The sequence below is a fragment of the Protopterus annectens genome, chromosome 13.part0 (assembly GCF_019279795.1).
Source record: "Protopterus annectens isolate FY-2018-M chromosome 13.part0, PAN1.0, whole genome shotgun sequence".
Classification (NCBI taxonomy): Eukaryota; Metazoa; Chordata; order Ceratodontiformes; family Protopteridae; genus Protopterus; species Protopterus annectens.
In genome coordinates this window covers 817829315-817854825 of record NC_056747.1, presented here as the reverse complement: position 1 = coordinate 817854825, position 25511 = coordinate 817829315, and the positions used below count along the sequence as shown (strand labels likewise).

At 40.2% G+C, this 25511-nt stretch overlaps 1 protein-coding gene across 3 annotated transcripts in view; it reads right to left on the bottom strand.

Moving 5' to 3' along the window:
* The window catches only part of BRIP1 (BRCA1 interacting helicase 1), a 2367390-nt gene that overhangs the window by 2016781 nt on the left and 325098 nt on the right, over positions 1-25511 (bottom strand). For all 3 annotated transcript variants that reach the window (XM_044054537.1, XM_044054539.1, XM_044054538.1), the window contains exon 3: positions 21-132. In XM_044054537.1, coding sequence (XP_043910472.1) covers positions 21-132 — 112 coding nt within the window. The remainder of the gene's footprint in view (positions 1-20; positions 133-25511) is intronic.

Below are 25511 nucleotides of genomic sequence, written 5' to 3'. Positions count from 1 at the left end.
TACATTAATAATTTGCTTACCACGGTGAGACTGCTGCCAAGCTAGTGCAGAACAAAGCAGGGCTAAGCTTTTTCCACTTCCAGTGGGGCTCTCCAGCAAACAGTGTTGCTGACAGTTTAATCCACGAACAATCTAAGGAGAAAGAAAAAAGCAAAAAATATAATTCGGTAAAGAATTTACAATTTCCAAATATGGATGGAAAAATATGGTACAGTTATCCTTTTATGCATTAATGCAGAGCTATACTATGTTTTCAAGAAATATGACATGTTAAAACTGTAATCACATACAAGTTTCATCTAACATTTTTAAAATACCCAACCTTTATATACAGATAATAAATAACACTCAAATATCAAACTCACAATGACTAATTTTACTTCAAAGAGTACATTTGTAACTTACAGGGCTTTCGTCTTCACTCTTAAATGGATGTCACAGATAAATTATCTGAATTTATTTTCTAAAGTCTTACAGAGTTCCCACAATACTACCTTCAGCTTACTAATCATTAAATGTATTGCATTCACTCATTGTACAGTGGGTTCCTCTTCCACTTACTTCTGCTTTTTGTCTTTAACTTACCACCAACATCAACTCTTCCTCCTCGGCCTATTCATTCAAAAGGACTCCAATTTAAGCAAGCGTTGATCTATCCTCGGCTTTCCACTTCTGTATTAGTACCTTATTTGCTAATGTCGTTATCAGGCCAAAAGGGCCAAGTCACATTTTCCCCATACTTCTACTAGTCCATTACACAAACGAAAGTCCAGCATTAACTTGAGTTCCCTCCTAAACAGTTCATTCAAAAAGTTCTCCAACTATTGTTTGTAGCAATATTTCTTCATTTTTCTGTTCTGGGTAGGTATATTTACAAAGATCAAGAACATCAGATTTTAGTTGAACTGCCCCCTTTAACTCCTTGGTGACATACATTATTACTTTTACCGGATACTAAATAAATCAGACCAGGCACAGAAAGCTGAGGGAACTGGAGATTCGAAGTGAAAATGCTGTTTAAAATTTTAATAACTGTGTACTTCTGGTGACTGTACAGTTTGAAATACTATTTTTTATCGAGTTTTATAAATGCATTTGTTTTTAGTTGCGTATGTTAGGGGCAGTGTTGCAAGGGGATTTCAAGAATGTCTGCTTGTTCTAATGGGACAAGTCCTCCAAACCAGTTCAGGTTTTCCATCCAGTTTTGTTTTTAAAACTGCAGTATAATTTAACCAAGTGAACAGTTTCCTGCTTATTGTGGTTTTGATGGATTGAATAGGCAGCTAATTGGGGGTGGGCTTGATGTGCAAAAGATTGGGGTCCCATTTTATATTGGTATGCTGCAGTTTTTTTAAAATGTTTTCCCCCATCAGAGTTAGGGTTGACAGGGAAGCGTTGTTAAACAACTGTTGTAATGTGAATTGTCAATCCTCACTATAAATCATGGACTTCTGGACTTTTTGTATTGGTTTAAACTTGTTTCAGAAAATATTCTGCCATGTTCCAACTTGTAACAATGTCAGTACTGTTTTTTTGAAGCTTGTATTAATAAAAGCTGGATACTGTTCTGCTTGGAAATATGCTTAATTCACTTGACATTTTACACTGGTTTAATTAAATTGTCAGACTTGGTTGCTGTTTACATGATCAATGTATTTGGTGAGTTAACAATGTGGGACCAAAGTTTAAAGCTGCTGAAATAACTGACATGAAGTGAAATTCTTTCGGTTCAGCGGTTTAAACACATTAGGGATTACTGATGTAATTCTGAAAATTAGGTTAACACGCCTTTCCAGTGACAGTATGTTGCATCTTGGTATAGAATACTATGTTGCAAATAAGTTTATTTTTTTTTGCGGATAAGCTGTAGTTTTGTGTTGAAAGTACTACAGATCTTGAAGCATATTAACATGCAAGCTTGGTCGTTTATGATGTAACAGAACAGTGATTGTAAACTGCAGTGTAGCACATCCTGGGCTTTCAGTGTCTTGAGTGTTACATAAGGAATCCAGCACTGAGACTCCGTGGTTTATTTTCTCTTGAATCTGTTAGTAATCATTTGGCAGCTTTGCCACTGCAGCAGCCCTGAGGAGTAGGTGTGTGTTGACCAGGGGTGCTTCATACATGCATTGGTAGAAGTTTTGCGACGGTAGTCCCATCCCTGATGACTACATCTGTGTGCTCCAGACACATTGCTAAGAATTATTTTGGTAGTTTTTTTTAATGTAGCTTTATTTTTGTGCATTTCTGCTTTGTGGGTATTCTGAGTGGAAGCTACCCTGACCTTCCTTCAGGATGTGAGTGGAGAAGCCTTTTTAATTATTCCTTTGCCTGTCCGGCTCGAGTTTTTAAACTGCTACCTAACTTGTTAAAGCAAGCTTACAAGGATACAGTGGGAACTGGGCTTGGTGGTTCCATCTGGATGGGCACACCCAGTACTGAAATCTTTTCATGCTAGAGGTTGGTTGCCAACAAGCAGTTATTGCTGGATGAAAGACTGATGAAAGTAGTGTGCTTCCAGAAGGGAGGGCATGAGTGAAGTGGAAATCAATTAGTGTGCTTTTTAATCTAGCATGTAGTCTGCTGGGTAACCATTTGGTTGAGTGACTGAACACAACTGTTGAAGGGGGTTTGACTGTAGAGTGCAGTGCCAAGTAGTGGTTGGAGCGGCATATGTATCAAGTTTAAATTGGCTACCGAATCAATATGGAGTGTGTACTACAAGCTGAGGCTCAGTCTGGGAAACATAAGTAATGTTGGATCTCTGCTTCCCAGTCTTGCCATTCTGTCTTAATGATGAGAGAACCACCACCTCTTATGTCTAGCAAGACTCGTAAACAGGACTTGAAATGTGTTCTGGGAAGAAGGGAACGAACGCAATATCACATTACCAAGGCAGTCTGCCATTTTATGGGAAACTCATTGCAAAGTTGTAAAAAGCACTTGGTGTTGGAAGCATTAAAATAGCTCAGAAAACAGAACAGAAAAGTTTTAAGGTGGAGGTTTCCTTTAAGTTTTGGAAGCTGGCCACTGTTGCAGTCTTGGCTGGGTCTAACCCATATAGCTATGGCTAATGTGTTGGTGTTCATTTTTTAATGTATGCCACTGGTACATTCATTTGCATTACTAGCTTATACCTTTTGTATATCTTTCAAGTGTACTATAGAGTTTTTAAATCTATTCTCCCCTATCTGTGACCATCTCTTCTGTCATTCAAGGCATCTTCGTACTTGTAATCTAGGAAGTCTTTCAAGGTTTTCTGTTGGAACAATATGCATCTTGAACTCAATTTGATGTCTTATCAATTTCACTATTAAATTGATTAGTGTCTGCATGAAGTTATGGGAAAGTAGTGGAAGCTAGGTTAAGAAGGGAGGTGATTTAGTTAGCAGTATTGTTTCATGCCAGGAAAGGACATTACAGATGCAATGTTTGCTCAGAGTGTTGGAAGTACAAAGAATGTCAGAAGGAGTTGCTTTGTGTCTTTGGATTTAGAGAAAGCATATGACATGGTGCCTAGAGAGGAGTTGGGGTATTGTATGAGGAAGTCGGGACACATAAGTATGTAAGAGTGGCACGGGATATGTACTAGGGTAGTGTGACAGCGGTGAGTGACGGATGTGTTTAAGGTGTAGGTGGGATTATAGCAAGGATCCGGTCAGAGTCCTTTTTTATTTGCAATGGTGATGGACAGGTTGACAAGATCAGACTCGAGTCCCCGTGGACTATGATGTTTGCAGATGACATCTGTAGTGAGTAGAACAGGTGGAGACCCTGGAGAGGTGGAGATGTGCTCTAGAGAGGAGGAATGAAGGTCAGCTGGACGGACAGAATATGTGTATGAATCAGAGGGAGGATAGAGGAATGGTGAGGATGCAGGGAGTAGAGGTGGCGAAGGTGGATGAGTTTAAATACTTGGGATCAACAGTCGGAGTAATGGTGAGTGTGGAAGAGAGGTGAAGAGTGCAGGCAGGATGGAATGGGTGGAGTGTCGAATGATTTGTGACAAACTAGTAGGAGTGAAGGGGAAGGTCTACAAAGAGGGTAGTGAGACCAGCTATGTTATATGGGTTGGAGCACTGACAAAAAGGCAGAAGTCAGAGCTTGACTTGGCAGATTTGCAGATGTTTAAGATTTGCACTGGGTGCGACGAATGACAGGATTAGGAATAAGTATGTTAGAGGGTCAGCCCAGGTTGGAAGGTTGAGAGAGGCAAATTTGGACGTGCTGAGGAGGGATGCAGAGTATATTGGGGAAAAAGATGCTAAGGATGAAGGTGACTAGGAAGGTCTAAGATAAGGCTTATGGATGTGTTGAGAAGACATGCTGCAGAGGACAAGAAGAAATGGAAACAGTAAAGAAGTTAAGCTTCACTGTGGTCTAAATCTTATTTTCTATTTATTTCTCTACTTTTCAGTAGGATTTCCTTAAAGCCTGCCTTGCTTGACTTTTAATTTTTCTTTTTCTATGTAAATCTACTGATGCTAGCCATGTACATGCAAATTCATTCAAGGTTTGACCAGTACCCATTCAGTTGTGTATTGATGCAAAGTAGAGCTCGTTGATGCTTCGTCCCCTTTAACTAAGGGAATGCTTGATGAAAAATCCTTGCTCCCCCTTTACTTGAAAACCTAGACTATTTCTTAATGTATTACAATCACAAAACAATTTGAATGCAAATCCTGATGTAAATTACTGACCAGATTATGTAAATTTTGAAACTTGTATGTAGCTCAGGAAAGATATTTTAGTAAGACTATTCTTGCTTCACGTTTGATTTTTCTGGAAAGCTCCAGTTTAACCATAATCAGATATGTACACTGATTTGTGATAAAAGTGGATTAACACTTTTTTAAAAAAAATAGCTGACTACTGCTATCATTTGATCTGTTTTTAAACAGTCTGGCTTGTCTAACACCTGCATTTGTGTGTAGGAGCAAACTGACAGTTTGTAGAAATGGTGCAGTGTACTTGGTATAAAGAACCATGTAGAAAAAAAGCCACTGAGGATCCAAAATGGTAAAATCAAGAATTTTAACAAGATTGACCGCTTTTGTGTCAGGAGATTTAAGAGTAGCAAGGTCATAAAAACGCGTGCGATTCCTTAAAACCTCGGAGGTAATGTGGGATACATATATGCAAATTACCCCTTAAGAACATCAGGTGTTCCAGCTATACGATTCTGAATGCCCATGTACTGCTGTGATGGGTTAGTGGTTAACTACTGTGACTATAGTGTACAGGGTCCTGGGTTCAAGATCTGCAAAGACTGTTTAGGGTTGGGAGGGTGGCCCTAATGGTTAAGGTGTTTGCCTTACAAACACAAGGTGCAGTGTTTGAGTCTCACAAGGGATAACTGGCTAGGCTTAAAATGGCTCGCAAGGGCAGTTAGCCTAGTACTAATCTATGAACCTATGAACCTATGATCACTACAGGGTTACTGAAAGTGTGACCTCATATCTATGATGGGTTACCATAACTGTTGATTTTTTTATATTCAAAAATATTAGAATACATATTACCCCTCAAATCACTTAAAGATTCTTTTCAGGTACAAGGTCTAACAGTTGGTAAATATCTTAGTGTGAAATAATACACTTTTGATCTGTTATTTACAAAGGAGATCTTTTTATTACCACAAATGCCTCAACCACTGGGTTCCATTATCATGTGGCATTGTCTAGGTCTTTATTTTATGGTACTTCTAAAAATTTCTTCTAAAGCGAATTATACTGGACTACTGAAGAGTACTAAAGGTATGGGACTAGACGTCATTACGTCAAGAGTATACAAGGGAAAGCCTTAAAAGAGATTGTTAGAATAGGTGGTTTGAAAAATGAGTAAAACTATGTATTTATTTAAGAGTTGCATGAAGTATTAAATATTGGTTAACAGAACGCAATTAAGCATCATATCAAGGAAAATCAAACATAGTGCAGCTTATGAAAACAGACTTGCTAACCAACCAAGCATTAAGAAGCCCTTCAATAGATATAATAACTTCAAACTGCAAAGGAGAGCATCAGTTGGGTCTCTTCTTTACAAAGTTAAACTGGCATATGGCCCATTCAAAATGGCTAATATTTTTAATACAGAGGATTATGACCAGGTTTCTTATCACAACTGGTTTATGTATTTCAGACATGGATGTCAAGCAATTCCCCTCTCGAGCTTCGAGAACACACAATAATGTTTATGATCGAAGACCAGATATTAATTCTTTGTACTGCAGGGAGAATCATCTGCTCCATATACTACTAGTTACGGGGGGGGGGTTTGCCAGAAAGACATTAACACATTATCTTGCGTTACAGGTGGTCAGGGACAGATTACTTGGTACAGACAATAGGCAGAAACAAATCTACTTTTAAATCTGCTGCTGTTCACTGGCCAATACTGGCAGATTTAACTGCCTAGCATGATACCTAATTTTAACAACTTAAACTTGGGTGACTAACAGTTGTTAAGATCGGATCGCACACTGTAGGAGTACCTAACTGTTTTTTTTTTGGGGGGGGGGGGTCTCAATATAAGAGAGTAATCACCATGTTCCATGTACTACAATTACTTCAATTTTGACTGCTTCTAATGCAACTGAAAATGAATGCCAATATGACAGCACTGAATGTTTGCCTAGAGATAACCAGTTTAATGGTGAGAAAAGACCTTGAGTAAGGTATTTAAAAATCTTGCAACATGGGTCCAGATAGAACCTAGTCAGGTTATTTAAAACTTAAAGGAACACTTGGTGGATAATTATACAGTTTTTATAATACTTTATTACACTCTAGGACTGGAAACTAGTGACAGTTATTCCACTGTACAAAGGAGGATGCCAAGACCTGGAATATAATTATAGGTTTTTTTTTTGCATTTCTAGGTTCATTTTTTCGCTCTGTCTACTAACCCTCAGATCTGCCCCTACTTGATTTGAGCCTATTCATTCCCTTATGGCGGGAATCCTTCCATAACCAAAGGGATGGCGACAATTCTGAGGGGCCATCATTCAGACACGAGGGTTGCTTGTACCTTTACTAGTACCCAAACTGTACGGGCATTTCTGTTGGTCCTATCCCCACCTTTGGTAGGGAGACATACAAGCTGTGTAACCATGGAGGCCCACAACACTTTCTCCATGCTGATGCATGCCTTCACATACTGACTATGGAGGCCACCACCAAATGAAGGCTTGGTGAGTTGAACACCCACCCCAGGTTTTAAAATGCATTACCATCACTCCTCCGAGATGTTGCAGCATTCTATGGCCTGCTCTGCCCCTCCAAAAGAAGTAGTGCCAATATAAACATTTGAACTGTTCAAATCTTATAGTCCAAGTCCAGTGTTAACATTCTTTTTTCATAGTGTTATCCTTATACTTCCAGTGCGTCATCATAAGAAACAGTTTAGGAGATATTCATAACCCCTAGACATTTTACTTTTTCATAATCCCAAAAGTTCATAGTACATACATTTTTACTAGGCATGCAGTCCAGATCATCATTAAAGAAGGTCTAGCTCAGGTTCACAATTGCCCCAGAGCACTGCCTGGCTAAATGACTTGCTCACAGTCAGCCAACTTTGGCAAGCAAACCCTGTACTAGACGAAGGAGCTTGTTAATAGATCACAACATGAATCCTTACTTATTAATTTTGATTTGATGTAGAATTAATTGCCAAAGCATTTGTTTTTGTTTAATTTCACTCCATCCCTAGAAGCTCTCTTCACCCTAGAGAATGCTGACATCTATGCAGTCACTGAGACATGATTTAAAGCCAGAGAGAGAGAGAGCACACAGACAGTGCAAGGTTATAATGCCTTCCACACAGTTAGACCAGTTACTACACAGACAGGGACAACAGGTTGAGTTATCTTGATTTACATCAAAAATATATATACCGCAAAGCTGGTCAAACCGGATAATCCTCTTGAGCTACTCCATGTTCAAATTACCATACGCAAAATCCAATGCCACTTCCTTGCAAGTTATACGTCATTATTTATGACCCAGGAAACCCATACCATGTATTTAAACTTGTTGGAAACACTATCCAACCCAATAACATATTGATGAGCAACTTTAATTACCCCATTATTAACTGGGATTCCTATATGACACTAGACATACAGGCACAGAGAATCCTGGAATTTGTAAACACAAACTCCCTGGATCAGACTGTCAATACACTAACCAGGGGTCAAACCATACTAGATCTGGTCCTCACTAATATGGGAAAGTGCTGCACACCACCTAGTGTAATGCCTTCTCTGGTAAAGTTAGACCAAAAAATTGTCTCCTTTGAAGTAAAAATAAAATCTGGACCCCAAGCTAACCCTGGAAAATTCAGAAACTACTCTAAGGCTAACTTCCTGCTGTTATGTGATTACCTGGCAAAATCTGAAGTCCTCACAAACCCTGACAACACTGCTGCCTATGCAGAACTGTTCACAGAAATCCTATAGAACAGACGTGTTCAACCCACGGGCCAATGCAACCCTCAGAGCTCTTCCATGAGGACCCCGACCTCTAACTGCAACATTGATGTACATATGCCCCAAAACACTTTTTTTGTTTTGTGTTTTTCGCGCCCGTGACCTGCAACTCTATTGTTGGTGTGCCCATGTGCCAAAGCACCAGTCTAGTTTTGATTTTTTTGTGCCAAAGATGGATCTGTGTGTTTGCGCCATTATTTCATGCCGAAGAATCAGTGTGAGGGTGTTCTAGCTGAAGAGAAACTCGTATATGGATTTACCACTGCTGCCCTTGAAAGGGACAGCACTAACCTGTGTTAATAGGTAAGTACGGAGTGAGTGAGTGCATGCATGCATGAAAGCAGAATGTCTGTGTACGTGAAAGTAGAAGAAGTGTGTGAGAGAGAGAGAGAGAGACAGAAAGACACATCCACAAAGACGCTAACGATTATCAATCTACCTACCGAACACAAATAAGTTAGCTCACAAATATATTGTACATTAAAAGTACACTTTCATTAAATTGTGGCTTTCCTGACAGAGTCTTGTATCATACCTCTCGATTGTACGGATTTTTGCCTCATCTTCCAATTTGTGTCTTTTGCTTAGGAAATAAAAGTAGTCATCCAAGGTAATGCAGTTCCAGGGAGTCAGAATGAGACAGCAGCCTAGGGTTATGAGTCAGTAGTGGATTGACTTTGTGGGACTGTAGCATATAATGTTATATTGTTTTTTTCTCACAAACAAAAAAGCACTCAGTACTCATTGGTGGATTATTAGCAGTGGCAGACTGGACAACAATAAGCATAGCTTTGGTGGATCATCAATACTGGCAAATCAAGGGAGCACAATGTAATTTTTTTAAATGTTGGAGGTTTTAGTGTGTATGTGTGTGTTTATGTGTTGGGAGTGCTGCAACAGTAGATGATTATTAAAGACAGAGACTTACGGACTGCAGAGAATGTTTCTTTGTTTCAAAACTTGATACCTGGGTACTAGGCACGCCAAAAGTAGATTTTTTAAGACATAGCTTCTTGCCGTTTGCAGTGGATGGATATTTACATTTAATGGACAATGCTAGCAATATGGGTGTGGTCCTGTAGGGATCTGAAGGATGCTAAGTCTACCACTGCCAATGTCTTGTAAAGTGACCTGGAAATGGATATTGGGATATTACTGAAAAAATACAGTAAGTGGGCTTAGAAATATAGTTTAATTAAACCACATGCACTTACAATTTGCAGGCCATAATTTAATTTATTTCAGGTAGTACAGATCATGTATACCGTTAAGACTTAATTAGGGAGTGTAGTCATTCTGGGGAAATAAGCAGCCCTAGTTTCAGTGAAAGCTCTGTGGTTGTTTACAGGTAGGAAGTTGCAGGATGTGGATGCAATGTGTTTTATTTATTATTTTTAATGCATTTGTCATTTCAAAGCATGGTTTTCTTTATTGCAAAAGAAGGCAGGACTGAATGAGCTATATAATGCTTAGCGGACAATGATGGGATAGAAAGATTATAAATGATGTATAATGTTTGCAGCTACAGTTGTTTCAATGGTGTCTGTGATGGATAACTATTTTTGGGCCTGTGTCCCACTTTTATATTTCGCTTTGTCCAGATTTCTTGCTCTAAGGTTGAAAGGTATGGTCCCATACTAAATCAGAAGGTTGCATTTACCTTGGAAGACTCTTCAGCATAATTACAAGAAACAGAGCCTTTTTAATATCTCTGCTTATTTCCAATATAAAATGCCATTTAACTTTGCAAATAACCTTCGTATTAAGCTACTTTAAATCCTTTGGAATTGACAGGTATGCTTCATTGGTTCAGAAGTAAGCATGGAGTGCTAATGTGACAGCTCAGTGAACTGTCAGTCTGTGAATAACTTCTGTACAAATTAAAATGTCTGAATGTCAAATGACTTTAGATTGGAGGGAAGTTATATGTTTACACCAGTATGTAGTATGATCTTAGAGAGTTTATGGATTTATTATTGATTTACTTTTTGCTGAGCAGTTGTTTGTTGATTTATTGATGGTCCTTTTGATGGTGGGAAATTGCATGGATGAATCCATCTCTATTATGATTTTTTTTTCAGATATTTTGATTTCCAGATAATTTCATTCATTGAGTGTGTGTCATGTGATTACTGACGTCACCTATTTTACAAGTAGGGGCTCCTTGCGTGTGTGTGTTTACCTATAAATAGTCACACGATATATGTGCGAACAACAAATCTTCGAAAATAATGACACACTCAAAACAGCGACGTACAACTCCACAAACACATACTATCGAACTTACTTGCATAACAAATCCAGCACCTTGACGCACTGGAATTCCCTACTGCTTTGGACCCAGGAACAAGTGCTACCATGGGTCCCAAGCAGGGCGCGCTGGTCCAGTATTTGGTTGGGTGGCATCGGATTTCTACGTGTCAACTGCTGACGTTTCATCCTGCAACGTTATTTCTCGCTATTCTAAACATTCGACATGTTCATGTTCGTTTTTGTCAAGGTAAACTGTGTGTGTGAGTGTGTGTGTGTGTGTGTGTGTGTGTGTGTGTGTGTGTGTGTGTGTGTGTGTGAAAGAGAGATTTAATATGTATACTGAATATATTTTTGCAAATGGAATTCTTAGTAAATAGACCCCTCTTCTTGGGCAAGTAGTCTTGAGTAACCAATATTAGATCTTATCCATCCAGCTAGGAAAGTTTAGCATGTGGATTTTCCATCAGGTTTGATGAAGGCCGTGCTACTTACTCAAGGAGTAGATCTATGGCTATCCATCCAGTTGTCGTGTTGCTGAACTACATTGTTTGATAATGAGAGGAGCTTTTTACAGAAGCTGAAGTTTTTGTGTCAACCTGTCCATACAAAGTGGTTTGTTTATGTTGCAGTGAAGGCTGTGGTCTTTGTAGTGAGCATTTTAAGTATAACCAGTATTTCTGAGGTGGAGGAAGTCTCTTAAGGCAGGATCTTTCTTAGCCTGGAAACCAAGTCAGTGATGAAATTTATAGGGGGCAGTGAGAAACAGAGGAAAGCAAGACGCTTTTTAGTCTGTTTGTATAACTAAGTAAACTTAGTCCTTTGACCTTTTTTGTCAGAAATGGTTGTAGTCTTTCTTTTGGCAGGATGTTTTGCTAAGGCACATGCCAAAAGGGATGTTGCACTCAATAATGGCTCTTATAAAGGAAGAATACAGGGATGTTATGACCTCCTTGTCCCTGGATGAGATACCCTTACTAATGAGGTGGGCCATGTAAAAAGCTTTCCATACAAGGGAGACAACATGGTAGTCAAAAGTCAGGTTTCTATCAACTTGGGTGCCCAAGCAGCTCACAACTGTTTGCATGCTTACAACATTATCAATGTGATAATTTGTGGGGACATTACTCTCCCCAAAGGGGATGATGATGCATTTTTTTGGCATTTAGCTTGAGGCCATGTTTCTGGCACTAGTCCTTTGTTTGGGTGAGACCCTCTTGTGGCGTATTCAGAATTGTTTTATTAAGTCAGTAATGTGAATTCTTTACTTTATTGCAAATTTATTGGCTTATTTTTGTGGATTATAGTATTGTTGGACTGCTAATGTTGACATTTTACGTAGTTGAACTGCTGGAGTGGTTTTCCCAGTGAGAAATGCTAGTGCTATAGTGAATATTTGTAAAAAAAAAAATATATATACATATATATATAAACTAAGATGTTAGAGTTAACTGCTAGATTAGAAAATTAGAATTAAAATGAGAATTAGAATTTTAAGGCAAATATTAGGCATTTATCACATTTATTAATTGTTCGAATGCACCTACAGTATAGGCAGGAGGTCAGCTTTAGTCGCCCGCGGCAACAAAAGAGTTAACTATAATGATATACTTTATATGCGGCCCCAAGGCAATTTCTGTTCACTCAATGTGGCCCTGGTAAGCCAAAAGGTTGGACACCCCTGCTATAGAGGCATGTTAATAGCTGCACAGAGGCAGTTGTACCCACCAGGAAAAAGTACAGTGCTAACTCAAAAAACAAGCCACCCTGGTGGAATCACAGAATCAGCAGGCTGTACAACAGAAGGAAGAAAATCATGGCAAAAATTAGGAGGTGCAGCACCCAGCAGGATAAAAGCACTCTATTTATTTTAATTTTACATTTGTTTACCGGGTAGTGTGTCCGACTGTGCTGGGAGCCCGTTTTCGGCGGAGACCCGGGGAGAAAAGTTCCAACAACATACAGTACAAAATTAGACAGTGGACTAAAACAAACATGAAAACAATACATATTAAACAGATTCAACAGTACGTAACAACATTTATAGTATTTGAGGAATTAGAGAACACAATGGTGTACAAGATATGATGTTAAAGCTAGTTAATAATTTACATGTGGAACTCAGAGGCTTATCAAAGAATTCCGATTGATTAAGAAGTGAGAGAAGACGGATAACTGTTTATTAGATAGAATTGTGAGACAAATATTAGTGAGTAGAAGAGGGCAAGACAAAGAATGCAGAAGTGGAAGTAAAAGAAAGGATTTTAAGCAGGAGTAGATCGACACTGATGCATAAAGAGAGAAAAAGCTATGGTCTGTATGTATGGGAAACGGCAAGGTGGTACAGAAACATTTGGATTTAACCAGGAGAGCAACAGTGGCAAATCCAGTTATTTTAAGGTGTTCTTTTAGTATTGATTTAAAAGCAGAATAGGAGAGAGTGCTTTGAATTTTTAGTGGAAGGGAATTCCAGTACTTAGCAATTTTGTTTGAGAAGAGGGAGTCTCAGTGGGTGTTATGAGACACTCATTTTGAGCAGTGGTCTGCTGGCAGATCTGAGGGGTCTGCTGGTGACATGCAGTTGGACCAGGGTTGAAACTGTAGGGCAGTCATTTGGCTTCTGAATAATACTGTGGGTGAGGGTAAGTTAGTTTAGTGTTAAGAGGTTTGGAAGTTCGATAAACGCACCAAAAGAGACAGGAGAGCAGGAATAGGCCCACCAAAATTTATTCAGACATTAGTGCTTTCGTCAAGTCAAGTACAAGACTTCATCAGATAAAATTCAAACAACAAACGAACCCATATAAAGACAAATTACACCACATGACCACAAACCCAATTAACCAATTAAAAACAGATTAACATTCCTACATAAAAAGATCAAGCAAACATACCCAAAAAAAGGATATTATTGGATTATATAAACACCACCCAATTTTTGAAGTTCTCACATGTCATGGGAAACTATAGCATTAGTAACCCAGATGTAAAATTGGAGAAGGATACTGTGAATGGTAGGTATGTTTCCACTATTTATAGGAAGCCTACGTATTCAAAATCCTTTTTACACTTTAATAGTTCCCATCCCTTGACCCAGGGCCTATTCCTCCTCTCCTGTCCCTTCTGGTGTGTTTACTGTGTTTGTGCTTGTTGCAGTTTTTAGGTTTAGAAGTTTGAGCCAGTTTAGTTGCTTAAGAGCAGTACAGTGATGAGCTTTATGAGGGAGATCTGCAGCAGATTTAGCTATTTTGTTGTAGCATGACTCAAGGTTCTGGAGGTCGGTTTTGCGTAAGTTGGTGAAATTTTGTGAGCAATATAACAGAGTTGGGATCTGGCACTGGCTAGTCTGGCTTGTGGTGTTAGATGGGGTTTTGCTCTATAGAGCGCACAGAGTTTGGCATGGACCAATTGTTTGGGATATATGAATGTCAAATTTCAGTCGGTCATCTATAGTAATACCTAGGAATTGGGCCTGGTTAGTTAGCTCAATTTTAGTGCTGTTTGTGGATAGGATAGAGAGGGGAGTAGAGTTGTATTTTTTTTTTGTTCTGTTTGTGAATATAATTAACTTAGTCTTTTTGGGGTTAAGAATGAGTTGGTGTTTAGCAAGGAATGATTCAGTTTCCTGAAATGCTTTTTGTATTGGAGTTCTAGTGGGCAGGGGGCTGATGCAATAAGACTTGTATTATCGGCAGAATGTATGATTGAGGCTAGTTGGGTAGCAAACATAAGGTTATTTGTAAAGATGATGAAGAAAAGGTGATTGAGGCTAGTTGGGTAGCAAACATAAGGTTATTTGTAAAGATGATGAAGAGAAGGGGGCCCAATATGGACCCTTGGGGTACACCTGTGTTAACAGTCAGTAGAGGGGAAAGATTTTGGTCCCATCTAGTGGCTTGTTTGTCTGTTTGATAGATGACTGTGGAACCATGTTAGGGTGGCTTGACTGAGGTTGTAAGTGGCAAGTTTAAGGAGGAGTTTGTGGGAAATGGTGTCAAACGCCTTTGACATGTCCAGGAAAATAGCAAAGACTAGCTGACCAGTGTTCATAAGGTGGTGGATGGTGTCAGTGAAAGCTATAAGGGCAGTGTTAATACTATGCTTGGTGTGGAAACCATGCTGGGTGTCTGCTAGAAGGTTATTTGGTGTAAGGTGGTTTAGGAGTTGTTGCTGAATACATTTCTCTAGAATCTTGGCTATGGGAGGGAGAACTGGGATGGGGCAGTAGTTAGCGACCTCTCTAGAGGGGCCACCCTTCTGGAGGGGAATGATGTAAGCTATTTTCCAGAGGTGGGGTACATATTGTTCGGAGATCGAACGACTGATTAGAATTGAGACAGGGTAGGCAATAGATGGGCTGCGATTTTTAGAAACTCATTTGGCAGCTGGTTGGCAGCAGGGTTTTAGTTTGCTTAGAAGATTTTTTATGTAGTATGTTTGAACAGGTTTAAAAGAGAAGGATTCTGTTGTGCCAGATACTGGGGAAGGGATTGTGAGTGGTTGCTGTTGATTGCATTGTAGGAGGTTGGATATAGAGTTAATGAACAACGAGTTAAACTGTGAGGCTAAGGGTTCAGAGGTATTTGATGTAGTAGGAGAGGGGGTGGTGGATCTACCAGGGTTGAGGAGGTAGTTGATTGACTGCCAGAATTTTTGTGGGTTTTGAATGTGCTTTTGTTGGGAGGATTGGAAGTAGAATTGTTTATCATGGGTGATTTTTCTGTCTTAGTTTGGTTTCTGAGTTGCCAGTATTTGGTAAGCATGTTTTTGTCCTTGGAAGATAGATATAGGGCTCTGGCTTTGTCTCTTTGTTTAATAAGTAGTTTAGTATAAGGAGACAGCCATGGAAGTCGTTTTACTTTGGTGCGTATTTTTCTGGTGGGGGCAAGGCGATTTAAAATTTCAAAGAATTTGTTGTTAGAGTTCTACTGCCTGGTCCAGTTGTAGGTATTTTAATAGTGACCAGTTTTGAAGTAGTTGATTAAATAGGTCAGGGGAGAAATGTTTTTGTTGCGGATGTATTTAAATGGAGTGTATCAGACTAAACAAGCAACTTCGACAACAAATAAAGTCTACCAAAGACAAATTTTAGGTAAATTTGGCCTTCCAGGCCAAGGACAACCACAAGACATTCTTTAGCTATGTCTGCAACCTCAAAAGCAATACACAATAGAGTGCAGAGCTCATTGTAAATGGAGCCATCTATACTGAACAAAAAGATATAGCAATCCTACTGGCCCACAAATTCAGTTCGAACTTTACCCCTTTCTCTCAGGAATCTCTCTCAACCTTCCCTCAGGAAATGCCATCAAGTATAACTCCCCTGCTATCACTAAGGAACAGGTCCTTAATGCTCTCTATAAGGCCATGAACTCTACATCAATGGGCCCAGACAATATCACAAGATGCCTTCTAAACTACATGAAACATGACCTATTTAACTGTAACCTCCAAACAGGCTTTGTGACTCATAAATGGAGAACAACAGTCATCCCTCTCCACAAAGGTGGGCCATCTACAGACCCTGGAAACTACAAACCCACAAGTGTCACTAGTCTTATATGCAAAATCATGGAAAGAATGATATAGTAAACATCCAGACACTGGACCCAACCCAGTTTGATTTCATCAAGGGCAGGTCATGCCTACTCAACCTGGTGGACTTCTTTGAGGTGGTCACCAAAGCAATGGATCAATGCACAATGGTTCATACTGCCTACCTTGACCTAGCCAAGTCATTTGATGCAATACCACACTCAGGCATTATTGACAAACTTAAGAGGTTAGGTACAAACCAGTATGTCACCCGGTGAATAGTCAACTGGCTCAAAGACAGGACCCAGGAAGTTAAAATTGGGGAGTCCACCTCTACAAAGAGGCCACTCACAAGTAGAGTCTCTCAGGGATCAGTCCTCAGAACACTTTTTTGGCATGTACTTCTCTGAAGTCAAGGCCAATGTAAATGGTCTATGATTGACTAAATTTGCAGATGACTGCAAATTAGAAGTCACTGAATCCCACACAGACATAAATGTTCTCCAGGAAGGGCTGACACAGACAAACAACTGGTGTCAGAGACATGGACTAAAACTAAATGCCAAGAAATTCATAATAATATCCTTCGGGAAGTCATCCACCCCTGGTAACTATCATATTGACAACACACCCCTTAGAGTTGACCCAGTAGTCAGGGACTTGGGGACAAACAGTAATCTAGCCTTTGACTATCACGTGTCTACAGTAGTGAGGAAATCATTCTATGTTTGGCAACTTTTAAGCAAAGGTATGGCATCTACATTCAAGAAGTCATTGTTCCACTGTATTCGGCATTCATCAGGCTTGTCCTTGAATACAATACCAGGCATATTCAACAAATGGAATGTCCACAGAGGCTCCTCACTAAAAGAACACAGGACACAAGTAAAATGTCCTTTGCAGACCTCTTCAAGGCCCAATCCATGTATTCTGTCTCCTACAGGTTGTTGAGGGGAAATCTATGCCAGGCATAAAGGCATTGTCAGATCTCACTCTGATGGACCTCCTGCATATCAGCAAAACCACCAACACCAGAGTTCTAAAGACTTAAACCTTGCCTGTGCTATAAATAGGACCTTCTGGAGAGAAGGGTATGTATCCAAAAGACTACTCCGTCTCTGGAACAGGCTCCCCATCCACATGAAGTTGAGTTCTTCCCTAACCCAATTCAAGTGCAACTTGGACAACTGGATGGGGAACAGGAAACTCATCGGTGGCTTGGCCTGTGCCTAATGAACACACGGTCATCCTATAAATAGTTTATCTCCAGGCCCCTGCTTGCAAATGTTTAATTTCGCAAGCCCCTGCTTACACTTATCAAGGGTAATAGAACTTGTCAGAGAATTGAGATGCATAGCTAGGCTTAAAATGGCCCTTGTGGTCATAAGCCTAGTAAACACATATGAACCTCTAGCCTGAATATTTTACTTTAGCATTCCAAACAGTTTTTTTAAGTATCCCCCTTAGTTTGTTAGAAGTATTAAGATGACGTTAACAAATAAATAAAAGTTCTTGCCATAATGCTAGATCCATGTTATCTTTATCCTTCCAGCTCAATGAATGGGTTATCAGATCCAACAAGATCCAACCTTGGTGCATTTTTCCCAGCTCTTGAATCTGAGGATCAGGCTCATCACCTACCCATAATTCCCTCTTGTCCTCTGCATTACCTCAGATCAAATCTGCACAATTATATCTCATATTCTATCTAATCCACCCAAGAAAACAGTATTACTTTCTGCTAATAGTGATAACTGAGAAGTCAGCTCAAAGGCTGAAAATATAACAAGGTTCTGGTTCGCCAAGAGCCATGTGTGACAATTTTTGGCAAGGGGGATGGTGGGAGGTTGAGCCGGACCGATAAAGACAACACAGATCAAGTGATATGCTAAGTACATGACTACCGTTTCCAATGTTTTTTCCATCCAATCCAACAAATGGGACAGGTCCCCCAGCTATCAGAACTCTGGGGTGGTCTTAAGAAAGGATATACCGAATGATGTTGAAGCAGGAGGATGTGCAGGCTCTTGACTGCATGTCCAGCTTATAGTGAGATACAAAGGTATGTACTGCAAACCAAGTAGCTGCTGCACAAATCTTATCTATGGGACCTCTAGTAAAGAAAACAGTGGAGACTGTCACTGCTCTAGTTGAATGAGCCTTGGGTTTGCCTGGAAGCTGTAATCCTAAAGCAATACAATCAGAGAGCCACCTGAACCATGTGACTTTAGAAACTCCCTGGCTCAACGCAGCCTTTGAGAAGGAGATAAAAAGTTTATCCATTTTCCTGAATTCTTTACCACAAAGTAAATAAAATCTCAACTGACTGTGCAAATTAGGTATAAGAGACAGTGTCAGTGGAGCAACAGGTGATACATTTGCCTTTGGTGCAGAAGGTTGTATATTCTATTCCCACACCAGGTATACTGATCGTTGACACTACAGTGCAGCATAAGCAGGGTGCTACACTCCTGATTGTGCCTTACTTCAGATGAGACATTAAACCGTGGCCTCATCTGCCTGAGTTGGTTGTAGCTCAGGTGGATGTAAAAGACACCATGGCACCTTTTGAAGCGAGTAGGGGGAAGTTCCCCAATGGTCTGACCAAATTTGTCCCAGTAGTATAAACCACCTCAGGTCTCTGCTAAAAGCAGGCTACTAGTCTAGTGGGACTAACCAAGTCAATGGACAGATAAATAAACAAATACATTTGCCTTTGTTAATGAGATTTGGAAAGAAAACTAGTAAGGTAATAGTCTGATTCAGAGAAGCATCTCAGGCTACTTTGGGAAGAAAATTAGGGTTATTCCAAAAGGACACCCTGACCTTTTAAAATATCAGGTGGGGGGGGGGGTCTGCAAAACACAAACCTTGTATTTCATGATCCAATGAAAGACAAGATGTGATAGCCACTAGAAAAATAGTTGTCCAAGACAGAAACTTCAAGTCTGCGGTTGCAGCTGGTTCAAAAGGTGCTCTGTTCAAAGCCTGAAGCACCAATGTAATATCCAAAGGGGGAGAATGGATGATTGATAGGGATCTGAGCGGAAAAATTCCCTTTTAAAAAAGTCTTAGGACAACTTTAAGGACGATATAGGATTGTGATTTCCCTAACAAGAAAATTGGATACGGCTGCAAGTTGAAATTTTAATGGTTTAAAAACTGGAATCTTCCTAGAATAAACCTGCTAGAAAATTCAAAATAGGAGTAAGAAGTGCCAAAAAAGGATACAAGCCCTTACAGGAAGCCAAACAGCAATTTTTTTCCACTTAGCTCTATAAACATTTCCTGTGTTAGGTTTCTGAGATGATGATAAAATATAGTGACTGGAAGAGGAGAGCCCGTCTTCCCTGATCATCACTGCATTGGAGGAACCATGCTGTTAACTTCAGAGTTTTCAGGTCTTTGCGAGGCTGGTCAGATCGGTGAAATAGAAGGTCTGAAAGAGGATCCAGCACCTATGAAGGTTGTTTCAGATGAGTCCAAACATAGTGGAACCACACCTATCGGGGCCAGAAAGGGGCAATGAGAATTACTACTGGCTTGTACCCGATTACTTCCAGTAGAAACTTGGTTACAAGGAGAAAGTGTGGAAGACCTAGGGGATAATTGTGGACCTTTGTGTCCCTCAGTGACCTGACTCTCTGGGGGAATCAGGGTAAAGTAGCTGCTGCTGCTGTACCAACACCTTTGCCCAATGGTTCTTGGAATTCATAAATTCCAATGCCCTGGATCAACTAATCCACTGTCCCACCAGGAGGTCCAATATCCTAAACCTGGTCATTACCAACATGGGAAATCGATGCTCCACACCTATGGTCACCCCCTCGTTGGTCAGGTCAGACCATAAGCTAATCACCCTTAACATTCACATCACCCCCACCCCCCCAGTAAGGAAACCTCCATAAAAAACTTCTCCAAAGCCAACTTCATGCTACTCAAGTCAAGAGTGACAAACTTCATGACACCTATGCAGACGGGAACTGAAAGTTCAACTGCTGAGTCCTACATTAAGGCACTGTACGAGCACATCCACTCATGCATGAATCGTGCCATCCCAAATAGAACCAAGATGCTCTCCTCCAAGAAAATGAAGTCAATCTGGTGGTCCCCTGCCATAAAAAAACTTTACAACAAAAGGAAGAAACTGTTGCTGAAAAGAGAAAAATCCCAGGATGCAAAAAATTCCCTTACCAGCCTCAGTAAGAAGCTGAGATCCCTCAAAAAATCCTCCAAAGCTAGTTACAAAAATAAAATTGCCAAAGATTCCAAAGACAACCACAAGGCATTCTAGAACTATGTCAAGAATCTAAATGGCAATGCTCAAATCTGCTCTGAGCTACTACAGAATGACATTAAATATATTGATCCCAAGGATATTGCCAATATCCTGGCAGATCGATTCAGTGCCAACTTCACCCCCCTCTCACCCCCTAAATGGCCCATCTCATTACCAGAAGATTTCCAAATTCCACTAATAACGGCCACACAGGTAAAAAAATGCACTCTCCAAAGCTAAGAATACAGCATCCATGGGACCAGATGACATCCCGAGCTGTGTACTACATGAACTACAAAATGAAATGGCACCTCACCTAAGTGTCATGTTTAATCATAGCCTCACCTCAGGCTTCGTGCCCACTGAGTGGCGCACAGCTGCAGTTATCCTACTCCACAAGGAGGGATCCACCTTGGATCCTGGGAACTACCGCCTCATCAGTCTGACGAGCCTGATCTGCAAGGCCATGGGAACTTATAAACAAAGATATTGGCAACCTTCAAACACTGGACCCCACCCAGTTTGGGTTCGTAAAGGGACGATCTTGTCTCCCAAACCTGACTGACTTCTTCGAATCAGTCTCCAGAGCCGTGGATGAGGGCAAGGTGGCTCACAGAACCTATCTGGACCTCGACAAGGCCTTCAACACCACCCCCAACTCTGGAATCATAGATAAACTTACTAAGCTGGGCATTAATCCCTGCATCACTTGATGGGTTGCCAACTGGCTTACTGACAGAACCAAATAGACCAAATAGACCAGCAAAGCAGCACAGAGTTCAATAAATTTATTAAATACTTGTGTCTATAACAGACTAGTTTCGGCAAACAGCCTTCTTCAGTGTAACACAATGTAGTCAAGTTCCATTTTAATCATCTTTTAAGTACTTATCCAGAGCCAATCACAATCATTTGCTCATGAATATTAATAAATTTGAAACATCTTCATTTTTTCATACAAAAATGCAAAGGGTACTGTATATACTAACAAAGTCATTCCTGAATGTAAGGCTAAACACCCCAAAGAGGTGCATACATAGAATTGAAAAGTTGTTATAATATTATGGTATATCCATCCTCATGCTCATGTTAATAGAAAACTGTGTTTGGATAGCCATTAGCACTGGCTACTAAGCCAATCTTCATCAAAAGCACCAAATGTATAATACATCAAGTGCTCAAATTAAATGGACTGACAAAATTGAGGAAAAATAGAGCATATATATAGGAAATCGCAATGAATATGCATATATGAATATATATGGGTGTACAAAATAACTAAAATAAAAAATAAAAAATGAAAATTAAAGAATAAAAAATAAAAAATAAAAATCAGCAACATCCACAATGTAAGGCTTATACCAAAGATTAAGCCCAAAATATGTGTCGTTAACCTCCAAGACTGATAATGTAATAGTAAATGCAACTATGTATTAATATCTTGTCTAAGATAATAGTGAAATCAGTCCTGAAAATTAGGGTGAACATCCCAAAAAATGTGTACATAAGATAGGACCACTTATTTAAATGATATGGGTAAGAGGCCTAAACAATCTATATCAGAACAATGGGGAAATCAACGGCGTATGTATACAGGGAATGAAGTGAGTATACACCTATAAATGAATATGGGTATGCCATTATACATACTAAATGATCCATGCTGTGAAAAAAATGAAGATGTTTCAAATTTATTAATATTCATGAGCAAATGATTGTGATTGGCTCTGGATAAGTACTTAAAAGATGATTAAAATGGAACTTGACTACATTGTGTTACACTGAAGAAGGCTGTTTGCCGAAACTAGTCTGTTATAGACACAAGTATTTAATAAATTTATTGAACTCTGTGCTGCTTTGCTGGTCTATTTGGTCTATTTGGTGCTTGTTACATGGTTTGGACCGTGCAAACCCTCGTGCATAGGACTTGGTATGTAGTTACTGACAGAACCCACACTGTAAAAGTAGCTGACTCCAAATCCAGCTCCAGACAAGTGGAGTACTTCAGGGTTCAGTCATGGGACCACTCTTGTTTGGCATCTACTTCTCTGAAGTACAGGCCAATACTAAGGGACTCTGGCTAACAAAGTTCGCAGATGACTGCAAACTGGGAGCCATTATTAAATCCCCAAATGATGTGGATACTCTACAAATGGGCCTTACAGAAACAGATGCTTGGTGTCAGAGCCATTGGCTCAAGCTCAGTGCCAAGAAATGTATAGTTATCCCCTTTGGGGGAAAAAAAACATGTACCCATGAATTACCACATAGGTGGCAGTACACTAAACACCGAAAGTGTGATAAGAGACTTGGGAGCACAGGTGGACAGTGGTCTCACCTTCGATAACCACACTGCCACAACAGTCAGGAAATCCTTCTATGTGGCACACCTCATAACTGAGGGCTTTTCATCCAGAAAAAAGGAGGTCATTGTCCCACTGTACTCATTCCTCATTAGACCCATTATAGAATACAATGCACCATTAGATATGTACTTATCAAGACACCTGCAACAACTGGAAAGGCCACAGAAATACCTCACTAAAAGAATCACAGGCCTAAAATAGATGCCCTATGCTGACCACATTAAAAAACTTGAGCTATACTCTGCCGCATATCATCTACTCAGAGGCGATCTCTGCTTAACATACAAGGCCAGAGCTGTTGGACATGCTACACTTAAAGAAATCCAAATCCCTCAGAGCCACACGCTCCAAGGATCTAAACCTTGCCATCACAATAAACAAAACATGCTGGAGGGATAGGTTCCTGACCCAGACACTCCCCAGACTCTGGAATAGACTGCCCATACATGTCAAGCAGAGCACCTCTTTGGCCCTCTTCAAAAGGAACCTTGACGACTGGATGGGAGAAAGGAAATTCACCCCGGGGATCACGTCAGTCGCCCTGCTAGACAGGGGTCCAGGAAGTAAATAGTGTGGGAAGAAATAGCCAGGGAACTGTTATGGCTAGGCTTGTATAGGCCCTAGGGCCGATAGCCAAGTACCAACCTATGAACCTAAGCACTTGGCTCAGGTGAGAAGTGGGAAGGGAAACTATCACAGTTCAGCTGGCTCCAGTGACTGAAATCATTGATGCCACTGCTTGATTGAGGAATCACTTGTGGGGCAGAAGGATTGACCTGTTCAGTTTGTCTGCTAAGACACAAACCCCATGGAATGTACATTGCTACCAGAAAGCAGTGAAAACACATTGCCCACTGCTTCATCATTATGACTTTCTGTCATAATGGGTATAAGCGGCTTCCTCTCTGTTTATAAGCACAACGGACTGCCAACATGCTATCCATCTGTATGGAGATCATGCCTTTGGGGAGAGCATACTGAAATACCTGCAACACTAGGAGGAACACTATTGTATCCAAAATACTGATGTGAAGGTTGGCCTCAGTTGTGGATCATGTGCCTTGGACAGTTTTCTCTTTGTAATGCCTCGCCATCCTAAAAGGGAGGCATTAGTGGTTACAGTGGCCATTGGGGGTGGGTAGGAGAATGATCAATCCCAGGAAAAAAGAGGAAAGGTCAATCACCACAGAATGTGATGCCTGCATTCTTGCATGAGTTGTTTTGGAAATTACAGAGGCTGATGCAACATTGACCATTCACTCCCTGAGGGTCCACTGTAGTACTCTCATGTAATACCTTGTTTGCAGAACCAGGGTAATCGATACAGCCATTAACCCCAATAGACAAAGAATCATGCGGGGGGACTGTGGGAGACAGAAATCTTGAGGCTTGAAGATGGAAAGAAAGGATCCTCAATTCCGGGAGTTTGGCTATTTGGGATGTTGTGTCCAAGCGGCACCCTATGAATTCTGCTTGTGATGGTTTCAGCTGTTTTTTTGTCAAGTTTATTGTGATGCCCAAGCGTTGGGAAAACTGGAGCAAAAAGGTAAGCAGATCTTTGGTGGAAGCAGTAAGGAGCCAGTAATCCAGACATGGGAACACTCAGAATCCACTCAGTCTTGGTAAACTGCTACGACTGCTATACACTTGGTGAATAGTATGGTGGCTGTAGTGAGTCTAAAGGGCAGCGCTCTGACTTGGAAGTTACTGATTATCAACCAAAAGCAGAGAAACCCTCTGGATTGTTTTGTTATTTTTATATAGTAGCAAGCATTCTGAAGGTCTGCTTAGCACATCTAGTCATCCTTCCTCAAAACAGGTAAAATGGACTGTTCTGTGACCATCCAGAACTTTAGCCGTCTCATGGACTGATTTAGGTGCATGAAGTCCTCAGTCATTTTCAGAAAAAAAAAGGATTTTTGCATAGACTCCAGATCCTTGCTGGTTTGGTAGAACCTCCTGGATGACTCTTTCTCCTAGCAGTTTTGAAACCTCTGCTGCTGCTAAATCTCTCTGACTTGCTGAAACATGAAGGTTTTTTTTTTTTGTTTGTTTTGTTTAGTTTTTTTTTTTGGGGGGGGGGGGACAAAGTGAATGATGTAGTCTCTGTTTGGGACTTGCACAAAAAACGGAAAACTGAGCCTCCAAAAACGCAATCTATGAGCAGCTTGTATCTTCATAAATCTGTGTTCATTTACACCTATTCTTCAAACAAAAAAGAAAATAAAACCAGACCCTTCTGCTTACACTTGAACACAGATTTATGAAGATACAAGCTGCTCATAGATTGCGTTTTTGGAGGCTCAGTTTTCCGTTTTTTGTGTATTTGCTGATTTGTCGAGCGTTTTGTGGTTTGCAGTCTGTTTGGGACTTCCAAGATAACTATGCACTGAACAGCTTAATTTCAGCTCTTCCAGTGTGAAAACAGAAATTCAGAAAAGATAGCAAGTGACTTTGTCTTTCTGAGTAAATTTCAGTAACTGGCTAGTAACTGCACTGCATGGATGCCAGCAAAAAAAAGAAGAAAGAAAATCATTCACAAAAGGTAAGGCGAAAACACTGGCTGGGAAAAATCCTGCAGCAGTTCAGC